Here is a 23366-nt window from a genome sequence, read left to right on the forward strand (position 1 = left end):
ATGGGATGGAATTGATTTACTGTTGCTACCTTATATGCTCTGACAGATTCTCCCATGATGCATGTCTGCACAACAGTGGGTGGAGCTAACTTTTTTCTGCTCTGCACTATTGAGGGGTGTCTGAGGCTAGGCATAAGGACCATGGTGAAACACTGTTATTCACGTAACAGAGAATAAACCATGCATGGCCAAATTTGGGCACGGGGTTAAGATGAGGCTTCTCACACTGGTCGACCTATACTCCTGCCTTTGTTCTAATCTATTCCCCTACTGCCTTTTTGGCTGTGTAATTTGGGTTCCAGCTATTGCGATCACCCAAATTATGAGCACCAGTATAGCTTTAGTTCACATTACAGCCTATGGCAACACCAAAATCTTGGATGCTTTGTGGCGACAAAATTGGCTGTTTCATACAGGACAAGGATTTCTGTGGCATAAGTAATCAAGAATGTTTCCTAATGGAGAGCCTACTACATTACATGCATGTGCTATTGTGACCTACAGAACAAGCATTAGTATGCCTGGTGCTTGGCAACACAAAGGTTTGGAAGGCTGCAGGGGTAAGTGAATCAATCGTGTGATAGGGATTCACAGATTTTATAAAATACACATGGGCTGCATCAATGATATGGAAGGTTGGGTTGTGTAAGAGCAACAATAACTTTATACCTACTCAGTGGGGGAAAAAGCCAAGAGTGTGCAGTAGAACTCCTAGGATACATCTATTGCATGCAAAGGATCTGCTCTGAGCTCAGCAGCCTGTTCTGACCTGCAGTAAAATTCCTGTTCATATATTCTAGAAGAAAATGTGGCATAGCTGGGGCCTTTAACTCTGCAATATTTTTTTTTTAATTTACTTTTACACTGATTTGTGAAACCAAAAATAAGCTGACATAAGGAAGTTCCACAATGTTGCTGTGTCTTGAAGCAGTCATATTAAATACACACTAAGCAGCAACAAGCTGATGCACCTTGTCCTACATGGTTAACTTTGTGGATGTGGCGGTCTTGTCTGCCAAGACAGACTGCCATCTGTTGTCATTCTAATAAACCAAACAATACAGAAACTTGCAAGCTTCATAATTCTGGAATATACTGGCTACACACCAGGCTCCAATGCACACTACATAAACAAATCTGAATATTTCCTAAACCTTCAAGTAGTTACGGTATGCACTTTGTAGTGCTCATCATCCTACTCACAGAACTGCTGCCATGTGTCTGCTCCCCTTGAGTGCCTCTGTCTTCCTAATTAGAATATGCTTAAAATAAACTCGTCTGTTGCTTGTCCGATCCGGTGGAGGCAGGTGCTGATAATGTCCCTCTCCCTTCTGGATAGCATTGTTATAAACATTGATGTGGGGTCAGAGTAAGGGAGTTGTCCCAATTTTGGCTACCTGGAGTCTGTTTTATAAATGTCTGAAACGGTTAACTTTCGTACTGACTCCACAGCCCTGGTTATAAACCTATGTAAAGAACTGATGCATTCTTTATTCAGGCTGACAAGTGCCCGGTTGGTAGAGTTCAGACTAATGGCAGGAAAGGATGGTTGATAATTAGGTTAGCAAGTTTGTCATCTTAGTAGCCATTATACCACACTGGCAATTGTGACCTGTGTAATCCACACTATTCTATGTAATGGATTATGTGACTGACATCTTGCTTAACCTGCAAGGACCCAACATAACGCAGTTGTACTTTTTTTATGAAGCAAAATCTGATCCTGGACTAATGTAGATTTAACTATTTGCATCTTCCTACATTAAATTGCTGTCTTGACCCCAACAAGTTATAGGGCATCTGACCAAGCCATGTAGGTAAATGCATATAGACTCCATGTAAATGGCATGTAAGGACTGGATTTCTAACTACTGTAGACTTACAGCAGCAGGTGTCAGTGAAGACACTTGATAGAAGCAGATTACATGAACCTGCACATGGCCTAACTTGCAAGCTGTCTGTCTACTAAAAATGGGCAAGCACAAATTAAAATAGTGCATAGTCTGAATGCTTTCAGCTTCTTTTTTTTTCAAATTTTAGAAACCTTAAAGGGAAGGTCCAAGCAAAAAAAAAAGCGATTCACTTACCTGGGGCTTCTACCAGCCCCATGCAGCCATCCTGTGCCCTCGTAGTCACTCACTGCTGCTCCAGTCCCCCGCTGGCAGCTTTCTGACCTCGGAGGTCAGGGCCAAATTGCATACATTTTTACACATTCCCGCTAGTGCAGGAACATTAACACATACATTTTTACGCGTTACTGGTGCGTTAGTGGTGAAACGCGTACATTTTTGTTCCTGCACTAGCTGGAATGCGTAAAAATGTATGCAATGTGGCCCTGACCTCCGAGGTCAGAAAGCTGCCAGCGGGGAACTGGAGCAGCAGTAAGTGACTACGAGGGCACAGGATGGCTGCATGGGGCTGGTAGAAGCCCCAGGTAAGTGAATCTCATTTTTTTTTTTTTTGCTTGAACCTTCCCTTTAAGTAAGAATACTTTTGAGCTTAGAGTCTACCAGTAGTTTTTAAAAAGTCTTTCAAAAGGACTCTGGCAGTCATCAGGAAAAATATCCCACAAATTTCATTGGTAAGAACGCAAAATGCCTGTAAGAACCCATGTCTGTCCCACAACTCTACAGCCACTTGCCTGCCTCCTTTACTAAAAATCTGACATTTGTGTATAGGACAACTAGCGTCAGGCTGACACATGTCAACAGTGTTGGACTCGGCTACATTAATGGGGTATCAACTTGATTTGCTATTGTATCTCCCAGTGGGAGACCTTCTGCACGCATATAAAATGAAGCATTTAGCAGCAAAAGGCTATTCTAAATGAAGGAATGTTCCGAATGAACTCTAAAGAGAACAAATGAAATGGTTTTGTCTTCATAGCTAGTATGTTAGCTGTATTAGCTTGGCTGCCTGCCAACCAATAGGTAACTGATCTTGCTTATGGGTAACTGAAGCCAATCGCCCTTAATCTTGCAGCCCTGTGAAGCATGGCCACTGTCACATATTTGCCTGTTAAGGGATCGGGGGACCCTGACAGTTGATTTTTTTTTATATGTAAAACCTTTTGCTAGTCTTAGCCAGCCTCCTTTAGGTAGAGTATCTGGTTTCAGGCAGCTGCAACTTCTGGCAGAAACTAAACTTTCTAGCATATATCTATCTATCTATCTGTTTCTAATTTTGCCAATACCATGTCTTCTGACTATTCATTGGATGTACTGTTAGGCCACATACAGACATCAGACCATAGTCTTTGGAAAATGAAAGATCAGACCAATCTTACCACCCTTCCTGTAGTATAAGAGCCATACTCTACACAGTCTTTTCTATGGAGCTGAACTCCACATCATACACACATGATTTAACTGACATTCATCTGCAGATCAGATCCACCAGGATGGATTTTCAGATCTGCAGATGAATGTCAGTTAAATCGTGTGTATGATGATCTGCAGATCTCATAGACTATCATTGCAATTTGCAGGAATGGATTTTTGGCAGGAACAGATCTTTTGCAGATACTGATCTTTTGTGTCTGTACAGCGTCTGTGTGCAGCATCTTGCAAAGATTTTTTCATGATGTGGAGTTCAGCTCCATAGAAAATACTGTGTAGAGTATGGCTCTTATACTACATGAAGGGTGGTAAGATTGGTCTGATCTTTCATTTTCCAAAGACTATGGTCTGATGTCTGTATGTGGCCTTAGTCCTGATCTTGATTAACTTGTTTGTTCTTACTGGTTGCTTCTTGCTTTATCAAGTGAAGCTTTATTTTTGAATGTTAAATGGTGTAACACCAAGATGCATCTGAATGGCAGTACTTGGCGTCAGCAATGGCATCTATTAACTCTGAATTTGTGGAAGAAACCAGAAAGTACAGTACTGTCAAACTGACCCAAACTGATGCAGGCAACTTGGAGCACATGGCCAGACCAAGGGTTTAGAATGGCCACACTGAGCAACTAGTTTTGCTTACAGTTTTCCTTGCACTGGTCTTGATAGAGCTACCCAAGAGTATCTTTGCCATTTTATCAGTTCCTTTTCAAAGACAGAAGTCACCACGGCACATTTTATAAGCTTGTTCATTTAATAATGGCAGTCAGTACCTGAATATATGTTAATTGGCCACTTAGAAACTGCATAGACTGAGCAATGGCTCGCTCATCCTATTAAGTTTCCAGTAGATGATGTAGTGGCTCAGAGCTAAAGCGTTATGTTTAACTTGCCATACATATCACTTTGCACCTTTACATTCCAAACCACTGATGTATATCTGATACAGGCTTACAAACACCAGCCGCATTAGATGTGGTTTAGGCACAGATGTAATAGAATAATCTGCAAGGCTCCACACCATTCTCAATTGATAACCTTTGACAGATTTGAAATGAAACCTCAATGCTTTGTAGAGGTGTTGATTGGTATATGCATAAGTGTTTTCTGGCTTCTTTAGTCCATATTCAGTAAACTGAGACTTCTTCCAGAGTTGTCTGATTTCATAAACTTTGAAATTGTTAGCTATGGAACATGTAGATCTTGACTGTCTTCAAACAGAAGTTATACTAAGCTGGAACCTTTCATGTTTGTAGAATTTAACTGTTACGGAACAGGAGAAGATAGACCAACTCATGCTGGACATGGATGGCACTGAGAACAAATGTAAGTATCCTAATACAATGTTGTACAGTATTTCTTGCCAGTTCATATCCAAATGTACATACTGTGCAGTATTACCACAGAAAAGGCTCTGTGTAAAACTTGAACCACTGCTACAGTGGTAAAGGACCCTGAATTGTCAAGGCTATATTGGTCATAACGACTTTAAGCTTTTTCCTTTTTTTTTCTAACTACCATCTACCTGTGAATAATGACCCCCCCCCCCCCCATTAATGCGCCCCTGCATTCATATCGCCTGTTGCAGCTGTCACAAGTGTCCAGCTGTTCCTGCCCCACGTGGTTGCTGCATATAGCGCGTGACAGCAGCCAGGGGTTCAATCGTATTCGTCAGTCACCACAATAACGCATGCTGTTACTGCTGCACTCCTGATTGACTATGTTGGTTCAATTTCCCAGCATACGTGATTGACTGATCTGACCGAAATCAGTGAAATCGAATTGTCACTCAAGCATGCTTGTTGCAACTTTTCATTTGATTCAATAAAATGATCAATTTGGATGGTCTATCAGGCCGAAAAATTGGTGCCCTTTTTTTGAGGTCGCTTAGTGCTTTAGCACACTGACCAGTAAATAAGAGCCCTACAAATCTATCACCTGATCAAAAACTTCTCCAGAGGTTCTCACAAGCATCAGCATGCAGAAAAATGCAAATTAGTTTGTGTATTCCAGAAGTATTTGGTAAGGTGGGTTTGAATGGCATGCGAAAGCAGAAAGCCTAATGCTATGTAAACACTTGAGAAGTCTTTGGAAAAGGCAAGATCACAGACCAATTTTACTCCCTTCTGTGTAGAATGAGAGCATCTCTACAGTCTATTCTAGTGAGCTGAACTCGCCATCAGAAAAAAATCTTTGCAAGATGTACACAAAGATGCTGTACACATGCAAAAGATCAATTCCTGCAAAATGCATTCATTGTCTGTATCTGCAGATCTTTAAAGGACTTCCGAGGCCAAAATCTGCCCCCAAACCGTAAAAAAAGTTAACTACCTGCATGACTTTGTAAGGCACAGAGGACGCCGTCCGCGCCCTCCGTGCTGTTCCGGGTCGGTATCTGCAGCCTGCATAAAGATGGCCGCCGGAGCTGGCCACGGCTGCGCAGTCCGCATAGCCACTACTGCGGCTGTGCAGCTCTAGGGCCAACCTCCCGATCCACATAACAGGCAGATACCGACCCGGACCGTAGGGTCGCAGCCTTTTGGGGGGCTATTGAGCAGAGGGGACCAGGTGGAACAGCACGGAGGGCGTGGACGGCGTCCTCCGTGCCTGACAAAGTCATGCAGGTAGTTAACACTTACGTTTTTGGGGGCAGATTTTGGCCTCTGAGTCCTTTAACGGACAGTCATCTGCAGATTTGAAGATCTATCCTGGTGGATCTGATGTGCGGATTGTCAGTTAAACAAGTTGTGTATGAGATCTGCAGATATCATAAACTATAAATGCATTTTGCAGGAACGGATCTTTTGCAAAGATATATTTTTTTGTTTCTGATGGAGTTCTCAATAGAATACTGTGTAGCAGGGTCGGTCTGGGACACCAAGGGCCCACCAAGGAAGTTTCAGCCTGGGCCCCCCCCCATTTTGGGCTCACATACACATGTACTCTAGAAATTTTGCAGGACTTTATGGTAGGGAATAGCTTGTGAGCAATTCTGAGGACAGTCTCCAATAGGGATATGTGTAAATGCGGCGCGCTGCAGCAAAACGAAATGGGTGTCACCACGCACTGGAACATCAGCATGGGCAGACTTAAAAAAAAAAAAAAAAAAAAATACAAAACACAAAATAAGTAGCGGCGTTATTCAGAGATTAGGTCTGACCAGATACATTTTTAGATAAAATATTCAAGTAGTTACATGCCTCACGATGATTCATCAAGTAGTCAAATGGCAGCAGATACCCCCACAAAATGCAATCAGGTTGGCAGCAGATACACCCACACAATGCAATCAGGTTGGCTGCAGTTACCCCCCCCCCCCCACACACACACAATGCAATCAGGTTGGCTGCAGATAACCCCCCCCACACAATGCAAGTCCCCCCCCCCCCCCCCCCCCCCCCAGCTTGGAAGGGGGGGCAGAGGGCACAGATCAGCAGGGAAGCCTCCCTCCCTCACCTAGGGCCCCCCTTCCGCGCACCCCCCTCCTCCAGAAGTGCAGCGAGCGGAGAATAGCTTACCGAGCTTCAGATGATGATAGCTCCGCATGCCGCTGCTGCCCTGCAGGTCTCTGTCTCCTGTAGTGACGCTGTCCAATCACGCTCTCGCAGGAAGTACTGCGAGAGCGTGATTGGACAGCGTCACACGCTACAGCAGACAGAGACCAGCAGGGCAGCGGCATGCGGACTCGGAGCGGAGCTAGCATCTCTGTAGCTATTCTCCGCTCGCTGCTGGCTGCACTTCTGGAGGGGGGTGCGTGGAAGGGGGGGGGCCCTAGGTGAGGGGGGGACGCTTCCCCCCCCCTCCCTGCTGCTCTGTGCCCCCCTCCCGCTTAGCTCTGGGGCCCCCAGGAGGAGGGGCAGTCGGGGCCCACCGATGGGACCATCGGTGGCTCCGTCCGAGCCTGAGTATGCTCTTGTACTACACGTAAGGGGGTGAAATTGGTCTGTTCTTGCCTTTTTCTAAGTGTGTACATAGCATTACCCTCAACTTTCTGCACTGACTATTTATTTCATGAGTAAGGAAGCACATCTAAAGATATGCAAGAGTTGCTGGATTTAACCTTCCTGGCGGTAAGCCCGAACTGAGTTCGGGCTATGCCGCCGGAAGGCACCGCTCAGGCCCCGCTGGGCCGATTTGCATAATTTTTTTTTTGCTGCACGCAGCTAGCACTTTGCTAGCTGCGTGCAGTGCCCGATCGCCGCCGCTACCCGCCGATCCGCCGCAATTCCTCTCGCCGCGGCCGCCCCCCCCCCAGACCCCGTGCGCTGCCTGGCCAATCAGTGCCAGGCAGCGCTATGGGGCAGATCGGAGTCCCCTCTGACGTCACGACGTCGATGACGTCGGTGACGTCATCCCGCCCGTCGCCATGGCGACGGGGGAAGCCCTCCAGGAGATCCCGTTCTTTCAACGGGATCTCCGGATCTCCGATCGCCGGCGGCGATCGGAGGGGCTGGGGGGATGCCGCTGAGCAGCGGCTATCATGTAGCGAGACTTTGTCTCGCTACATGAAATAAAAAAAAAAAAAATTTAAAAAAAAAGATTTGCTGCCCCCTGGCGATTTTTTTTTTGCAAACCGCCAGGAGGGTTAAAGACTCTGTAACCTCAAAAACATCCCCTGGGGGGTACTCGCCTCAGGTGGGGGAAGCCTCCGGATCCTAATGAGGCTTCCCACGCCGTCCTCTGTCCCACGGGGGTCTCGCTGCAGCCCTCCGAACAGCCGGCGACAGACCCAACTGTCAGTTCAATATTTACCTATGCTGGCTCCAGCGGGGGCGCTGTGGCTGCTTTCGACTCCGAACTACACGAAAATACCCGATCTCAGTCGGAAACTTGCGCCTGCGCAGTAGAGCAGACCCGACGGCGATCGGGTATTTCCGTGTAGTTCGGAGCCGACAGCCGTCAGAGCGCCTGCGCAGGAGCCGGGAAGGTAAATATTGAAGTAATCTTTCACGGAGGGCTGCAGTGAGACCCCTGAGGGATGGAGGACGGCGTGGGAAGCCTCATTAGGTTTCGGAGGCTTCCCCCCACCCGAGGTGAGTACACCAGGGGATCTTTTGACGTTACAGATCCTCTTTAAGCAACCTGTGCAAATGCTTAGCTATTTATCCCCTAACTGAATATTATCACCTGTGTAAGCGGCTGCATTAAAATGCTGCTGAAATCCTTTCCGTGCAGTGGAGGAAATTAGTTTTTACCTGCAGGTAGTTTTACACATTGTAGTCAACAGTTATTTAGAGTGCCACATTTTAGTGCAGTTATTGTAATGGCCCATACACATGGGCTACAACTGTCGCCGCAACCACATGGCACGTACGTGTTACGGCGACAGGTCGCCCGTGTATATGACTCGCACCCCGAACCGTCGCTACTCAGAGCTGTCGCCAGACGATTGGCGCGGCCAATTGCCGGCAACAGCTTTCGCTGCAACTGTCGCTAGTCCGCCGTGTGTATGCAGACTAGCGACAGCAACCCCATACACACTGTATGGAGCTTCCGGCGGGGGGGGAGAAACCTTCGGCAACCGCTTCAACGCTCCCTCAAAACCCGCCTTTTCCGACATGCATATTCTCTAGCTTAGGCCATCACCCACTAAATAACCTAATTACGCCCTGCCTGTACATATACTGTATACTTCCACCTCTTGTTTCCACCCCATTCCTTTAGATTGTAAGCTCGCAAGGGCAGGGCTCTCACCCTTTTGTGTCATGGAATGTTATTAATTTAATTGCTTGGACTGTTAGACATTTATACATTTTAGTCGTCATGGTAAATCAAATTGTAATCAGCATTGCTGTATTGTGCATCAGTGTTCATATTTGATGTATATCATTGTCTGTATCATGTATCCCTTGTTTTCTTACATTGTACAGCGCCACGGAATATGTTGGCGCTTTATAAATAACAGCTTCCGCTGCATCTCTGTCCCTCTGTGCGCTGTGTACGGCTGTTGCACAGAGGGACCTGGCGACGAGCTGTCGCTGCCTTTTTTTTTTTTTTTTTTTTTTTTACTTGCTACATTTGTGCCTCGTGAGCCTTTCTATACTGATAGGGTTGCTTCTTTTTTTTTTCTTCTAGCAAAGTTTGGTGCCAATGCCATTCTGGGAGTGTCTCTAGCTGTGTGCAAGGCTGGTGCTGCTGAGAAGGGCGTGCCATTGTACCGCCACATTGCTGACCTCGCTGGGAACCCAGAGGTCATCCTCCCTGTTCCGGTATGTTCACTCTAGTGTATTAGACAACAAGGAAAACACATTTTTAAAATCTCTCGTAAACAGAATTACTTTTTTAGCCTGCCTATGTGGAATAATGCTGGGAATACACGTTTCGTTTTAGCCTTCGATTCGTTCGGTAAACGAATCGAGTGTTGAAAACTTATGTGAAAATAGTCATAATCTCATTATAGTTTCGATTAATAGACCCCAAAAACGAACGACTAGTGATCGAACATGTTTGATATTCTCTCTCTTTATCCATCTAATCGAGCCATTGGTAGGCTTGATGGCTGTTCAGATCGATTATATATTTGTTTATGCCGTCCATCCCTGTACTACGTTTCGTTTCTTTGCAGCCTTCGATCATTGGAAAAACGAAACCATCAGAATCGGAAAAAAAACGAAACCGTGGGTGGTATTAACTGTACGGTCGATTATTTCAGGATCGAAAAGGACAAAAGGCTCAATCGAAACGAAGGTTTAAACAAAGGCAAAAACGAAACGTGTATTCCCAGCATTAAGGTCCCGTACACATGCCGGACTGCAGGAAACGACTGGTCCGTCACCTCCTGCTGGGCGTGTTTTCAGCAGACAGTCCGGCGTGTGTGCAGTCTGTCAGCAGACTGATACGGTGGTTTCTGAGCGAGCCCTTAAGGAGACTTCCTTACACTTGGTAAATACTGGAGTAGGCATTAACCTCCCTGGCGGTAGGATTATTTACAAATCTATTGTCAAAAAGTGGTGGAATTTTTTTTCTCAAGCTTTTAGACCCTAAAAATCATACTGCTAGATCTGCGGCAGCCCTGCACATTCCACACCTCTGATGGATCCAGTTCGGTATTACCACTCTAAATTGGGGCTTTCCAGCCAAGCCTGACTCTAGGTTAAGTGGTTTTTTTTTTTAAAGTGTGTGTGTGTGTGTGTGTGTGTGTGTGTGTGTGTGTGTGTGTGTGTGTGTGTGTGTGTGTGTGTGTGTGTGTGTGTGTGTGTGTGTGTGTGTGTGTGTGTGTGTGTGTGTGTGTGTGTGTGTGTGTGTGTGTGTGTGTGTGTGTGTGTGTGTGTGTGTGTGTGTGTGTGTGTGTGTGTGTGTGTGTGTGTGTGTGTGTGTGTGTGTGTGTGTGTGTGTGTGTGTGTGTGTGTGTGTGTGTGTGTGTGTGTGTGTGTGTGTGTGTGTGTGTGTGTGTGTGTGTGTGTGTGTGTGTGTGTGTGAAAGACCTGAGGCATTCATGCAAGTAGTGATCAGTGTACCCCCCACAGCACAAGCTTAACATTTTTCTAAGGGTCCTCTTGCACTTTGCAGTGCATTTTGGAGCAATCCCACCACAGCCAAAAAGTTGCATCCTGCGTTATGGGTGCAGTGTGACCAAAGAAAAAATATGGGACTGCTGGTGCACTTGTGCATGACCCGTAGCACTTCTGTTGTATCGCACTGCAGGCAGTGTCATGTTCTATTGACTGTAATGTCCTGTAAAGGGCCAATCTTGCAAATTGTAACTCCTAATCCATCAGCACCCAGAAACTGATTTCAAGACTGGTTTAGACTAAAGTTGTCAAATCTCCTTGCAATCAAATATGGGTCTGGTTACTTACCTCTCAGAAGCTTTCATATTCTTGCTGCAATTTCATGCAGTTGGCAGTACACCAAATCTGAGTCTCCTTTCCTGCCTCTGTTCACTCTGTGGCAAGGGAGTAAAGCAAAGTGAATGTAAAGCTTTAGGGCTGTTTCTCACTGGGGACAATTGCACTGTGCTTGCCAATTGCCTGCAATCAGCAAAGCACTAATGCAGTTGCTCCATGAGTGTTTTACAGCAGCAATTTGAAATCTTGCTGTACGTAGCTTTTTCAGAGTTATTCAGTTTTCTAAATCGGTTTGAATGTGCAAATCCTTCTAGAAATCTTAGCAATTTAGTTTTGCAGTGTGAACTAAAACCTTGTATGTCCTCTACTCAATAGTCACTATTTGAATAGTCAGGAGGGAAGGCAGTGTGGCTGATTGGGTAAGGAAGGTTGTTGCTACTGATAGTCCAAATGGTGCAGGGCCTGACAGAACTCTACTGCCCCTGTTAAAATATAAGGTTGCATAGTATGTAGCCTTAACTTGCAGTGCATATTCACCAGTGTGTAGTGTCTAGGTAAAATGGCAGCATAACTCTTCATGACCTGAGACCATCAGTGACTAGGAAATTAGAAAATCAGAATGGCCATTGTCTGTGTATGTTACAGCTGGTCTGCTACTGCTTTGGTGTAACAATGTTTTTACTGTAGGCTGTTTCAGAAGTGAAGCTCTGAAGAAAGCTTAGGTTTTTGACATTGTGGGTGAATGAAAGGTGACTGGTCTAGAAAGCTGCCCAACTTCAATAAGCACTACAGAACACTTTACCAATTAGGGGCTTTAAGACTGATGAATCAAAAGCTAGCGTTTGCAAGCCAATTAAAAACAGGGAAAAACCTGTTCCAACCAGGTAAATTACTTTAAATCCAATACTTTAAAAGGATTGAGCATCTTAGTCAATTTTAAATGGACTTTTCTAATGAGCTGTGACTTCTGTAATGAAGTCATGCCCCTGGCTTAGAAAATGGAAAGCTTCTTTACCTTGCTACTTCTACTTTAGAACCTTTCTGGCCAGAGCCCAGCTGCTCAGTAGTGTTGAGCTAGAGAAGTTCTAGGCGATGCCAGCTTTGGAAGTGCCTGAAATTGCTATTGAAATGGCTGGTCTATGGGACTTTTGGATGAAGGTTAACAGTCACAGCTGCAAGTTCCACATTGACCTGCTGCAACACGTGTAACAGTGACTTCATAGTTTGCTTCACTGTACATGACATTGTGCAGCACCACTTTCCTGTTGCTTTCCAGCTTTTACAGGCAATGCCCACTGTGAGCCTAGCCTTTAAAGGAAACATGCAGGAATTTAAAAAAAAAAAAAAAAAACTCGCCTTGGGCTTCCAGCCCCTGGAAGCTTGTATATCCCTTACCGCAGCTCTGCTCCAAACTGTTCTCCCTGGTACCCCTCTGTAGCAGCTGCTGGCCAGGTTGGCGGTCTCTGCAGTAGCACATGGCCACACTGCTCATTCACACTCCTCTCCCCGTTGCGGGAGTGCAAGCAGCATGGTTGCATGCTCATGCATGAGCAGAGGCCACCAACATGCTCAGCTGCTACGGAGAGGACCCCGGGAGAACAGCTTGGAGCAGAGCTGTGGTGAGGGACACATAGGCTTCCAGGGGCTGGAGGAAGCCCAGGTAAGTAGATCTGATTTTATTTTTCCCCATGGTTTCCTTTAAGCTGACTGACCCAGAACTAGTATGGAGATCAGATGCTCAGTTTGCACTGGCTGTATGTTTCAGGTGTGACTCTCCCACTGCCAAGGCCAAAAGATCATCATAAAGGCAATTTTCCCATGCCATGGAAATGTGCTTGTTGTATTGTAGCATGTGCTTCCTGCAACCCTCAGTGTGAACTTCACTTTAGAAATAAAGAAAGCTGCCTCCATACTCACAGGAGCTATTTATATTTTGGTTGTTGCTTCGTATTGGCTTTTGGTTCATTCATAACAAATTATGTCCTATTATAGGCATTTAATGTGATCAATGGTGGTTCCCATGCTGGTAACAAGCTGGCGATGCAGGAATTTATGATCCTGCCAGTAGGAGCATCATCCTTCAAGGAAGCCCTGCGCATTGGTGCTGAAGTTTACCACAACCTGAAGAATGTGATCAAGGCCAAGTATGGACAGGATGCCACAAACGTTGGAGATGAGGGTGGATTTGCACCAAACATTCTTGAAAATAAAGAAGGTGAGACACACTACACATTTTCAAGCTGTATGAAATTTGTGAAAATTCCCTGTAAACCTCCTTGTAGGCAAGGTTTCATTATTGAACTTGATGGACTGTCTGCTCTGCCTCTGTATAGTGCTGTGCCCTCTGCCAGAACACCTCCTGTCACTGAACATTTCAGTTCTAAGGAGTCTACGCATGTAGTTCTGTAGCCTGCTACTGTAACTGTATACTAGCAGAGTGATAGACTGTGCCAGTGTGTAAATATAGCCCCGTTACCTCACTGTAGAGGACAGTGTGGGTCATGGAATGTTAATTGAATGAGCAGTCCCATTCCTGGAATACGATTGGCCTGCTGCACATTCAGCTTAGTGGTGTTTTGGTGAAGGCTGAAAGCAAGTGTCAATGTTTCTGCAAGTGATAAGTGGTTACAGAAACAGACCTCTGCTTCCTTTAAGCGATGGGGGTAGGTAGTGGCACAGCAGTGGGTGATGGCAGTCACTAGTATACAGCAGTTGGGAGTATACCTTGCCACTACAGTAACTAGTAGCAACATAGTGCAGAATCTGCAAGGACATGCATGCAGGGCTCCATGGCAATGACTAAACACACCTGCGGAAATTCAGCTGTCTAATACTGCAGCCAAATCCTCACTTTCGTCTTTAATCCTTAGCAGTAATCCCGAGTCAGGCTCGGGACGGAAAGCCACAGAACAGGGTGGTAATCCTGTGCCTGAGTGAGTTTCATGCAGGAGCTGCTGCAGACCTCTCTGAGGTATGGTTTTCTTGTTTTTAGGGTCTAATGCTGGGCATACATGGTGCAATTCTGCACCGGAATCAAGCTGCTGGCTGGATGCCGGCAAGTCTCTGCACAGGCTTGTGGATCGATTCTCGCTTGTCCCTGCGGGCACTTCCTAATCTGCGCTTAGTTTCTTCCATTGTCCGCCCACGGATCGAGCGCGGTATTGATCCGGCGCGGTGATCGGACACGTCAGATATTATCAATCGAGCCATCAGCGGCTCTATTATTAATAAACGAGCCATGTATGCCCAGCATAAAAGCTTATGAAAAAATTGCACGGCTTTTAGACCCTAAATCTGGAAATCCTAACACCAGGGAGGTTAAGCACAAAGCTTTTCCTTGGGCTATACATCAGTATTTATAGTCTAGGCTGTACAGTGTAAAACGGCCAAGGAGGCATAAAAATAGATGTTGGTAGGCAGAACAGTAAGCAATGTCTAGTGATAAAATATACAGGATCTTCTAACACAAGGGAGAGCCCTGCCCTTGCAAGTTTAGTCTTAGGGCCTGAGCCAACTGACTCAGGTGTCACTTTTCAGTTACACATCAGTTTTAGAGATGTTGAAAAGCTGAGACAACTGCGTCAGTGGGCTCAGGCCCTAAAGGGAGAGGGAGGACATGAAAGTGGTTGTCATTTAGTGGTACAATCTTTAGTTAATTATTGCAACTATAGAAAAATAAAAAAAAGCAAACCAGGTGAAAAATGCTACAACCCACAGTGGACAGGCAGTTGAACCAAGGTAAGCCAAACCCAGTGGTGATCAATCTTGAAGGAAAGGGGGCACACGATGCCACAATTCAACACTTTATTTATGGACATATCTGGCATCGCATGCACAAGCTGACATGTTTCGGATCTGCTGGTCAGCTTGTGCATGTGATGCTATCTTCGGATACGTCCATGAATTGTGGCATCATGCGTCCCTCCAAGTATGTAAAATTGAGTTGACCTTAACTGCAATTTTTGGTCAAATGAAATAGTTTGGCTTTCCTATTCAATAAAATTATATATATTTTTTTTGTGTAAAGGAATGTTGGAATCTGTGGCCAGCATATGAGGTAGAGATTGCGCTTGAGATAACTAGTGGCTTGTCCTGCATATGATTTTATTTTTATTTTTTTAGCCCTGGAGCTTCTGAAGACTGCCATCGGTAAGGCAGGTTACCTAGATAAGATTGTGATTGGAATGGATGTTGCCGCATCTGAGTTCTACCGTGATGGAAAATATGACCTGGACTTCAAATCCCCAGATGACCCCAGCCGATACATCAGCCCTGATCTACTAGCTGATCTATACAAGGACTTTGTGAAAAATTATCCAGGTAACTCTCATACTCTGCAGATGTAAATGGCAATGGCCAGTGCTATAACAAGTTTGTTTTAAGCCTTGAAAATTTTGCTGATCTATATACTGTACTTTGTTTTTGTTTTTTTCAGTTGTCTCTATTGAAGATCCATTTGACCAGGATCACTGGAGTGCATGGTCAAAGTTTACAGCAGATACCGGGATCCAAGTTGTTGGTGATGACTTGACAGTCACCAACCCCAAGAGAATTCAGCAAGCTGTGACAGAGAAGGCTTGCAACTGCCTTCTTCTTAAGGTTAACCAGATTGGCAGTGTCACAGAATCTCTGCAGGCGTAAGTATTCAGTAATTATGTGGCCAATTAACCTACCTGCAGGTTTTTGGGATATGGTAGGAAACTGTGTATTCTCCCCTTTATTTGTGTGGGTTTTACTACAAACTGTAGAGTGGCCTGGCTCAGATTTGAACCATGGGTCCAGGGCTGCAGGCTGAGGGCTATCCACAATGCCACCGTGTTGCAAATGGCACAAACGCATTGTCATTAAAGCGGATCCAAGATGAGAAAATGATAACAAGTAACTTGTCTATATAACTTCTCTAAAGTTTAGATTACACAGCAAATCTAGCTGCAAACAGTTTCACTAGAATATTATTTCTTCCTCTTCCCATGATACAATGACAGGAGCCATGTTTGTAAACATTCCAAACAGGCAAGCTTATCTGAATCTTCTGTCCTGAAATCTCTGGCTAGTAATACCTCCCCCTCCTCCTGCCCAGAGGAGGCTCCCATGAGCCCTAGCTACTGCCAAGGCTCTCTGAAAAACTGTGGGCGAGGCTTGTTTAGTTTATAGGTAATTAGAGTATTAAAACAAAGTATTTGGCTTGTGTTATGCCCTATAAGGGCTCTTTCACACCAGAGCCCATTTTCCACATTTTAACGCAAAGTCTATACTTTGCGTTAACCAAGGTAAAAGGAAAGTCCATAGACTTTCCTTTTACCTTTCACACCCGACGCTGCGTTTCGATACATTGCGGTACGACGTGTCCCGGCGCATTTTATCGTCGGGAATCGCCGTTTCCCCTTCGGGTTAATTAACTACTACCGCCGCTACTCAGCGTCGCACCGGAGTTTCCCGACACGCCGCAACGCGTGCAGGAGCAGTTCTCCTGCACGCTTTCAGTGTGTAACAGGCCTTAATAGGAAAGGAACACAATTATGCAATGAGTAAAAGTTCATCTCGGATCCACTTTAAGTGGGGCAATGAGCCAAAGGAGAGGATGTCAACATTCCCCTGAGTACATCACTTAGTGTACTTAAAATCATGAGATACAGCTTTGCCTTTCCTGTAGAATCATTTGGAGGGGAATTTTGTAGTGGCAAGTTGCATAAGTTAATGTTTAGTTCTGTGGTAGAGATTCTCCTGTGCTTAGTGGCTGCTGGCACTTGGACAGGAAGTGTTGGAGTTTGCTAATTAAGCTAGGACTGAATTAAAGACCCAAAGTTAACACTGAGTTCATGTCATGGGCGTAACAATAGGGGATGCAGCCCATGCACCCTGGGGCCCGCTCGTGGCTATTTTGGGGGGCTGGAGGGGTCTCAGCATGAGGGGAAAGCTATGGCCACACTCAGCGGGGAGGGGGGACGGTCCCTCACCTCAAGCTTTCCCCTCTCCCCTCCAGCTTCAATAGCTATATAAGTGCAGCGGCAGGCAAACATACCTTCCGTGCGTTCCAGCGCGGACACTTCTCGCTCTAGTGACTGACGCGACTTCCTGTATAAAATGGGAAGTTGCGTCAGTCACTAGAGTGAGAAACGTCCGGACGGTATGTTTGCCTGCCGCTGCCCACCGCTCTGCTGCACTTGTATAGCTATTGAAGCTGGAGGGGAGCGCAGAGGGGAAAGCCTGGGGAGGGGGACAGACCGTCCGCCCTCCCCGCCGAGTGTGGCCATAGCTTTCCCTTCATGCTGCGACCCCCTCCAGCCCCCCAAAACGGCCATGAGCGGGCCCCAGGGGAGAGGGGCCCACTCAGAATTTCTGCAGGGGGGCCCAGGGGCTCTTAGTTAAGCCCCTGGTTCATGTAAAACGCATTTGGAGATTCCAAAAGTGTTTTCAGACTGCTAGGCTTAAGATGGGTTGTAATACACCCACATGCTTCAAGTAGTAGAAGTTGCTGTGATTAAAGACCTGTTCCCTATGTACTTTCTCACTAACTCACCTCAACTACTGTAACGGTACCCAGTCTGTGACAAACTAGGGTTCTTGCAATTCTATTTTCCAAAGCGACACCTCTGAATACCCCCTAAAGCATTGTAGACAGGCTCTATAATACTTGACACACTATTGTTTTAGGGAATCCCAGCCAAGAATATACCAGATGTACCTCTGTCACTGCATTGTCGCTGCATTGCTGCTGAGTAATAAGAGCACTTTGTTTCCCTTTCCATGGCACCACTCAGGGCAGGGCATTTCAGTGCTAATTCCAGGCTGGATGCAAACTTGGGAAGCTTGGAATCAAAATTGTCAGGAAGTGCATTAGGCCCAGTTGCAAGTAGTTAACAATTTGCATCAAAGATGGAATTATAATATTTATCATCTTTACTTAGCCTGTTGCTTTCCTTCTCCATAGAACAGCACATGTTGCTCTGTTATATCAGAGTAACATGTATGTAAAGCAGTCCTTTCCCAAATCATATCAAACAATCCTTAAATAGGACCTCCAGAGTAAATAAAATTCAGCAGCCTGCAATCAGTTATATTTACCTGAAGCCTTGTCCTGCAATGCTGTCAGGAAGTCCCTGCATCAACCGACTTCCAGCGCCTAGCCCTGCCTCATCTTTCTGCAGAGAAAAACTCCAAGCTATTTACCAGGGCTGTGGAGTCGGTACAAAAATCTTCCGACTCCTCAGTTTCTGAAACTTAGACTCCGGGTGCCCAAAATTGCCCCGACTCCACAGCCCTGCTATTTACTACACTAAATAACTTGGCGGTTTTGTCTGGAGAGAGGTGGGACCAGGCACCAGAAGTCGGGTAAGTTCAGGATGGCATTGGGGGACTAGGCTTCTCAGGTAAATATGACTACTTGCAGGCTGTTGTATATTTACTATGGAGGTCTTAATTGTGTATAAACTTGGCATTTGGGCCCAGACTGTGTACTGATATTGAAGCATAAACATTTTTAGACGTTAAATTTAACAAATGTTTTAGACATCTTAAAGTGAGGTTTGCTATGATAGGACAAAAATGCAGATAACCAAGCATTCTTTTGTTGCTTCTGTGCACGTTCCTTAGTAATGTGTGCTCTACTTCAGTAGTGATGGATTTCACCCTAGTCTAGTACTAGGAAGTGTGATTTCTATTACTTTCTCACTTCAGTCTCTTGCCTCAGTAGAGGGAGTATCTGGCTAGCTCAGAAGCTTCCATGAGCCGACCGATATAGTGCAGTGTTGCTCTAAGCATTTTCCACAAGAGTTTGTCAAATGTTGTTGCAGCCATGCTCCAAGAAGCTGCTCTGTACTGGGAATGCACAAGTAGTCTGTGTATGCCCAGTAGGTTGAAGCTGCTTGTGCACAGCTTTGGTCTACTTGGCATGTGCAGTCCTTAAACAAACATAAATGCACCCTACTAATAAGCTTTTAGGGCTGGTGCACACCAAAACCCGCTAGCAGATCCGCAAAATGCTAGCAGATTTTGAAACGCTTTTTCTTTTTCTGTAGCGTTTCAGCTAGCGTTTTGCGGTTTTGTCTAGCGGTTTTGGTGTAGATTTCCTGTATTGTTACAGTAAAGCTGTTACTGAACAGCTACTGTAACAAAAACGACTGGCAAACCGCTCTGAAGTGCCGTTTTTCAGAGCGGTTTGCGTTTTTCCTATACTTAACATTGAGGCAGAAACGCATCCACAATCTAAAAAATGCCTCACCCAGGCATTTTTCGTTTCTGCAAAATGCCTCCCGCTCTGGTGTGCACCACCCTATTGAGATACATTGACCAAGCAGATCCGCAGCCGCAAGCTGATCTGAAAACGCCCAAAAAGCCGCTCGGTGTGCACCAGCCCATAAATGGAGGTGGGCTGGGAAATACAGGGTCCTGGGCAGCGTTGGTGGTCTCAGAGGATCAGGGAAGCCTCTGGAGCACGATGCATAAGACTGGGTTGCAGTCAAGACAATCAACTGATATTGGTCTTTTTCCAGTCTATGGGAGAATTCACTTTGAGCAACAGCCAATTAAAACCTTTTGTTCATTTGAATTGGATCATGTACTGGCTCATATTCAGGTTATTTTGAAATGCTATAATGGACTCCATACTGTGTATGGCTGTATAAAAAGTACTACATTGGTGCTACTAGAAAATGGGGTGTCAGTCCATTTATTTTGTTTCGTAACTTGAAAGCAGTGTAGACCCCAGTGCCCTTACTATTGCTTTCCCTGATATAGATGCAAACTGGCCCAGACCAATGGATGGGGAGTTATGGTCAGCCATCGATCTGGAGAGACTGAAGATACTTTCATTGCTGATCTGGTAGTTGGGCTGTGTACTGGACAGGTAATTGATTTATTTTTGTTTTTATATATACCTTCTGTCAGAACATAGTGTAGTTTTAAGGCCTTCTCTTAATATGATTTTGTTTGCCTACAGATCAAGACTGGTGCTCCATGCAGATCTGAGCGCCTGGCAAAGTACAACCAGTTGCTCAGGTAAGGAGTGTTATACTGATGTGGGCCTGTAATCTTGACCTAAGAGTTAAATTCGACCTGTTACTTAAGCATTCAGCTATAGAATCGTTAAGTGACTCTCCCTAGTACTGTACTCCATGTCACATGGTAGAGCAGGTTGATGGATGCCTAGCTCAGACTTGGGACAAATTCACTAGGACCTTCAGAAAACTAAACTATTGGGAGGTACAAACTGCTTTGGGGTAGTTTTCAATTTCTTGCCCTCCGTTATTTTTTGGGTATAGGGACTACATGCAATGGGAGCCAGTTTCCTCCATGTACAGAAATGTATGGATGTAAATACTCCCTCCAGTATGAGGATGGTACCCTTTTTGTCCCTGAGAACATGTGCAGTGCACTAAAAATTAAGAAACCATGTAGTGTCTACCACTCCCCCAGAGTGCAGCCACCAACCTATATGGTTAAGAGGTTGAGACCAGAACTGCAACTTCTACTGAGCCATATATAACACAAATTGGCCTTAATATAGCATTGCTACCTTAAAATTGGGACTGGGGTGCTTTTTTTGGGGAAACTTTCCTGTCCCACCCTTTAACAGTGCATCTTACCCACTCCTATTCTCCTGAGGTGGGAGATGGACAGCTCATGGTGCAAGGTCTTTAGTCTCAAGGGGTGACCACATGGAGATGCACCCCTTCAGGTGAATGTCATTTTTCTTACTGCTAATGTGTTACAAATTAAACATTGACACTGAATCTCTAATGCTAGAACACACCAGTTTAATTTTTTTTTTTTTTTTTTTTTTTTTTTAAATCAGTGTTGCCCTTATTTTCTCAAGACCTTTCTTGTGTATATTTGAAGAAAAAAAAAAGCACACACCTGCATTCAGTTTTAAGGTTCTCTCGGGCAGGTTCTAAAATTATATGTAACCTCAGTTGACATTTAGTTTTTAAATGGGTTCTCAATTTTGTTAGCGAAGTATACCCCATAATTCGGTAGCTTGTTGAATCCCCCTTAGCTGCAGCTTGGTCATAAAGAAAATGCATGCACCCTAGCCTTCCAGAACTGGTACAGAATGACAAGGAAACTGCTTTTCCCCTCCCTGCTAAGGTGTGGTTGCAGATGTAAGTTAAAGTGAACCTCCAGACTCTAAGCTCTGCCCCATCAAAGAAAACTGCCTGCTCTTTTTCCCCCTGATGCTGTGCAAAGCATGAAGGGATTTTTGATCTTGTTGCCTAGAAACTGGGAGGGGTGATCAGGACAGTTGGAACTGTCATGCTTCTTGTCACGTACTTTACACTAAAGATGGGTGCCCTTGTGAAATCACAAACATTTGCCTCTTCTTTTGAAACAGGATGGGTAAGAATATATTACAAATCTATTTTAATATAATTAATGCAACTTGATGACAGTATGTTTGTTTAGGCTGAAGTTCCTCTTTAAGCAATGTCTTATGTAATCTTTATTGCAAAACGATTTCAAGCTACTTTTTGTATTTCTAAAGCACCAACATGTATTATGCAGCGCTTTACATTAGTTAAGATTACAGACAATATTTAGGGGTGACAAACCGCAATAAGACAAAACATGCAAAACAGATCACACAGCACAGTAGGAGTAAAAGGTAATGCTTAGTCAGTCACTGGATGGAAGCATGGAGATTAGGAAAGTGTTCACTCATATCCATGGCATGGGTGCACAGTAATGGTGGGTGCGCGATCAGGTAGGAGACACGAGGACCCTGTGAAGGCTTACAATCTAGAGAAAGGTAGGGGACCAGAGTTCAGCTGCAGGTTTAAAGCATTAGTGTATGTATGTATGTATGTATGTATGTATGGGAGGGGGGGTAGACCAGAGTGAAAAGGTGAGTTTTGTGGGCCTTCTGTTTTGAACCCTACTTATCTGTTGCACAATGTTAAAAGCCATTTGAAATGAGAATGGTTTGGAGAAGGGTAACTCTTGTATTTTTCATTGCATATGGGTTTATTTTAATTAATTTCTAATGGATTCTGTGGTATTTTCCAAAATGTTAGTCATCACCACTGTAGTTGATTATTAAGACCTGAATAAAAACATGTTGTGGTCAGGTTTCCTTGTATTGTGGTTGTTGCTTACTGTGGCAATAATAAATCTGGTCCATTATCTTGTGTTAAGACTCATGTGGCCTTTCACATGGGCAGCAGGACTGCTCTCGTCACATGGTTCACCTGGTAGGTAATGAGAACTTTGCTGGTTGTGTAATGCAACCCAGTGGTGGCCTTCATAATGACACCTCTGCAGCGGAGATGCTGTGCAGCAGGAAACCACCACATGTAACCTCTAGGGAGCAGTTGTTCACTCTTCTCTTGGCTAATGCAATACACCATACAACATGAAATATTGGTGAGGCATGAGGATAGATTTCTGAATGCCCTGCAGAAGCCGTTTACTTGCAGACTATTGCTTTTAACGTCTAAAATTCTTTTTCTAGGATTGAAGAGGAGTTGGGATGTAAGGCTCGTTTTGCTGGCAGAAACTTCCGGAAGCCAGTGATCAACTAAACGGTTAAGCAAAGAGCACTTAATAGTCACCGTTCACTTAGAGGAGCCTGCAGGAGATTTCTTGAAGCCTTCACTGATGTAGAGGCCTGTCTTACTGCAAGCCCCTTAGGCAATGACCAGTGTGGTGTTCCTGGGCCTCATCAATCCTGCAGTCTTTGACCTTTCAGTCCTGAAAGCTTTGCTTTAGTAGGATTTCTTGTCTATCACTCTGTGCCTGCATGTTGTCCATGTTACCTTTATTTTGTATTGTGGCTGTGGTCCTCAACACTTCAACCTTGTTTACTAGTAGGTTATCATCTTGTGTCGCAGTCCATTGAGAGGCAAAATAAATTATGTGCAGAGTCAAGATAACATGTAGTTTTATGAAGAGCTAATAAACTCTTTGAAGGTGCCTCTTGTGGCTGTTTTTATTAACTGCAGTACGTAGCGTAAAAGGAATTACATAGCCCACCTATTGTGGCATTTTATTACTATGCACTTTATCTAAGTAGTGTTTTGGCCTATAGTTTATTTGGATTCTAAAGGGGCCTATACACTGGTTTTCAGCAATCGACTGGAATGGAATTTGATTCTTTTAAATCAGCCAATTGATCAATTTGCAATCTATTTCGATAGATTTTTTCCATCCAGTCAGATCAAATCTAAGTCAATCTGCTGCCAGCAGCAGATCGATGGCCCATAGAGTTGCATTGGATCTAATGGTGCATTTAGATCGTGTTTTTTTTTGT

General features: G+C 44.8%; 1 protein-coding gene across 2 annotated transcripts in view; it reads left to right on the top strand.

The window, feature by feature from the left end:
* Nucleotides 1–23029, top strand: part of ENO1 (enolase 1) — a 40561-nt gene extending 17532 nt beyond the window's left edge. For both annotated transcript variants that reach the window (XM_068240703.1, XM_068240702.1), the window contains exons 5-12: nucleotides 4592–4661; nucleotides 9411–9544; nucleotides 13115–13337; nucleotides 15245–15442; nucleotides 15558–15759; nucleotides 19859–19967; nucleotides 20061–20119; nucleotides 22569–23029. In XM_068240703.1, coding sequence (XP_068096804.1) covers nucleotides 4592–4661; nucleotides 9411–9544; nucleotides 13115–13337; nucleotides 15245–15442; nucleotides 15558–15759; nucleotides 19859–19967; nucleotides 20061–20119; nucleotides 22569–22638 — 1065 coding nt within the window. In that variant the 3' untranslated portion in view covers nucleotides 22639–23029. The remainder of the gene's footprint in view (nucleotides 1–4591; nucleotides 4662–9410; nucleotides 9545–13114; nucleotides 13338–15244; nucleotides 15443–15557; nucleotides 15760–19858; nucleotides 19968–20060; nucleotides 20120–22568) is intronic.
* Nucleotides 23030–23366: the final 337 nt, after the last annotated feature.

Source organism: Hyperolius riggenbachi, chromosome 6 (assembly GCF_040937935.1).
Source record: "Hyperolius riggenbachi isolate aHypRig1 chromosome 6, aHypRig1.pri, whole genome shotgun sequence".
NCBI classification, from domain to species: domain Eukaryota; kingdom Metazoa; phylum Chordata; class Amphibia; order Anura; family Hyperoliidae; genus Hyperolius; species Hyperolius riggenbachi.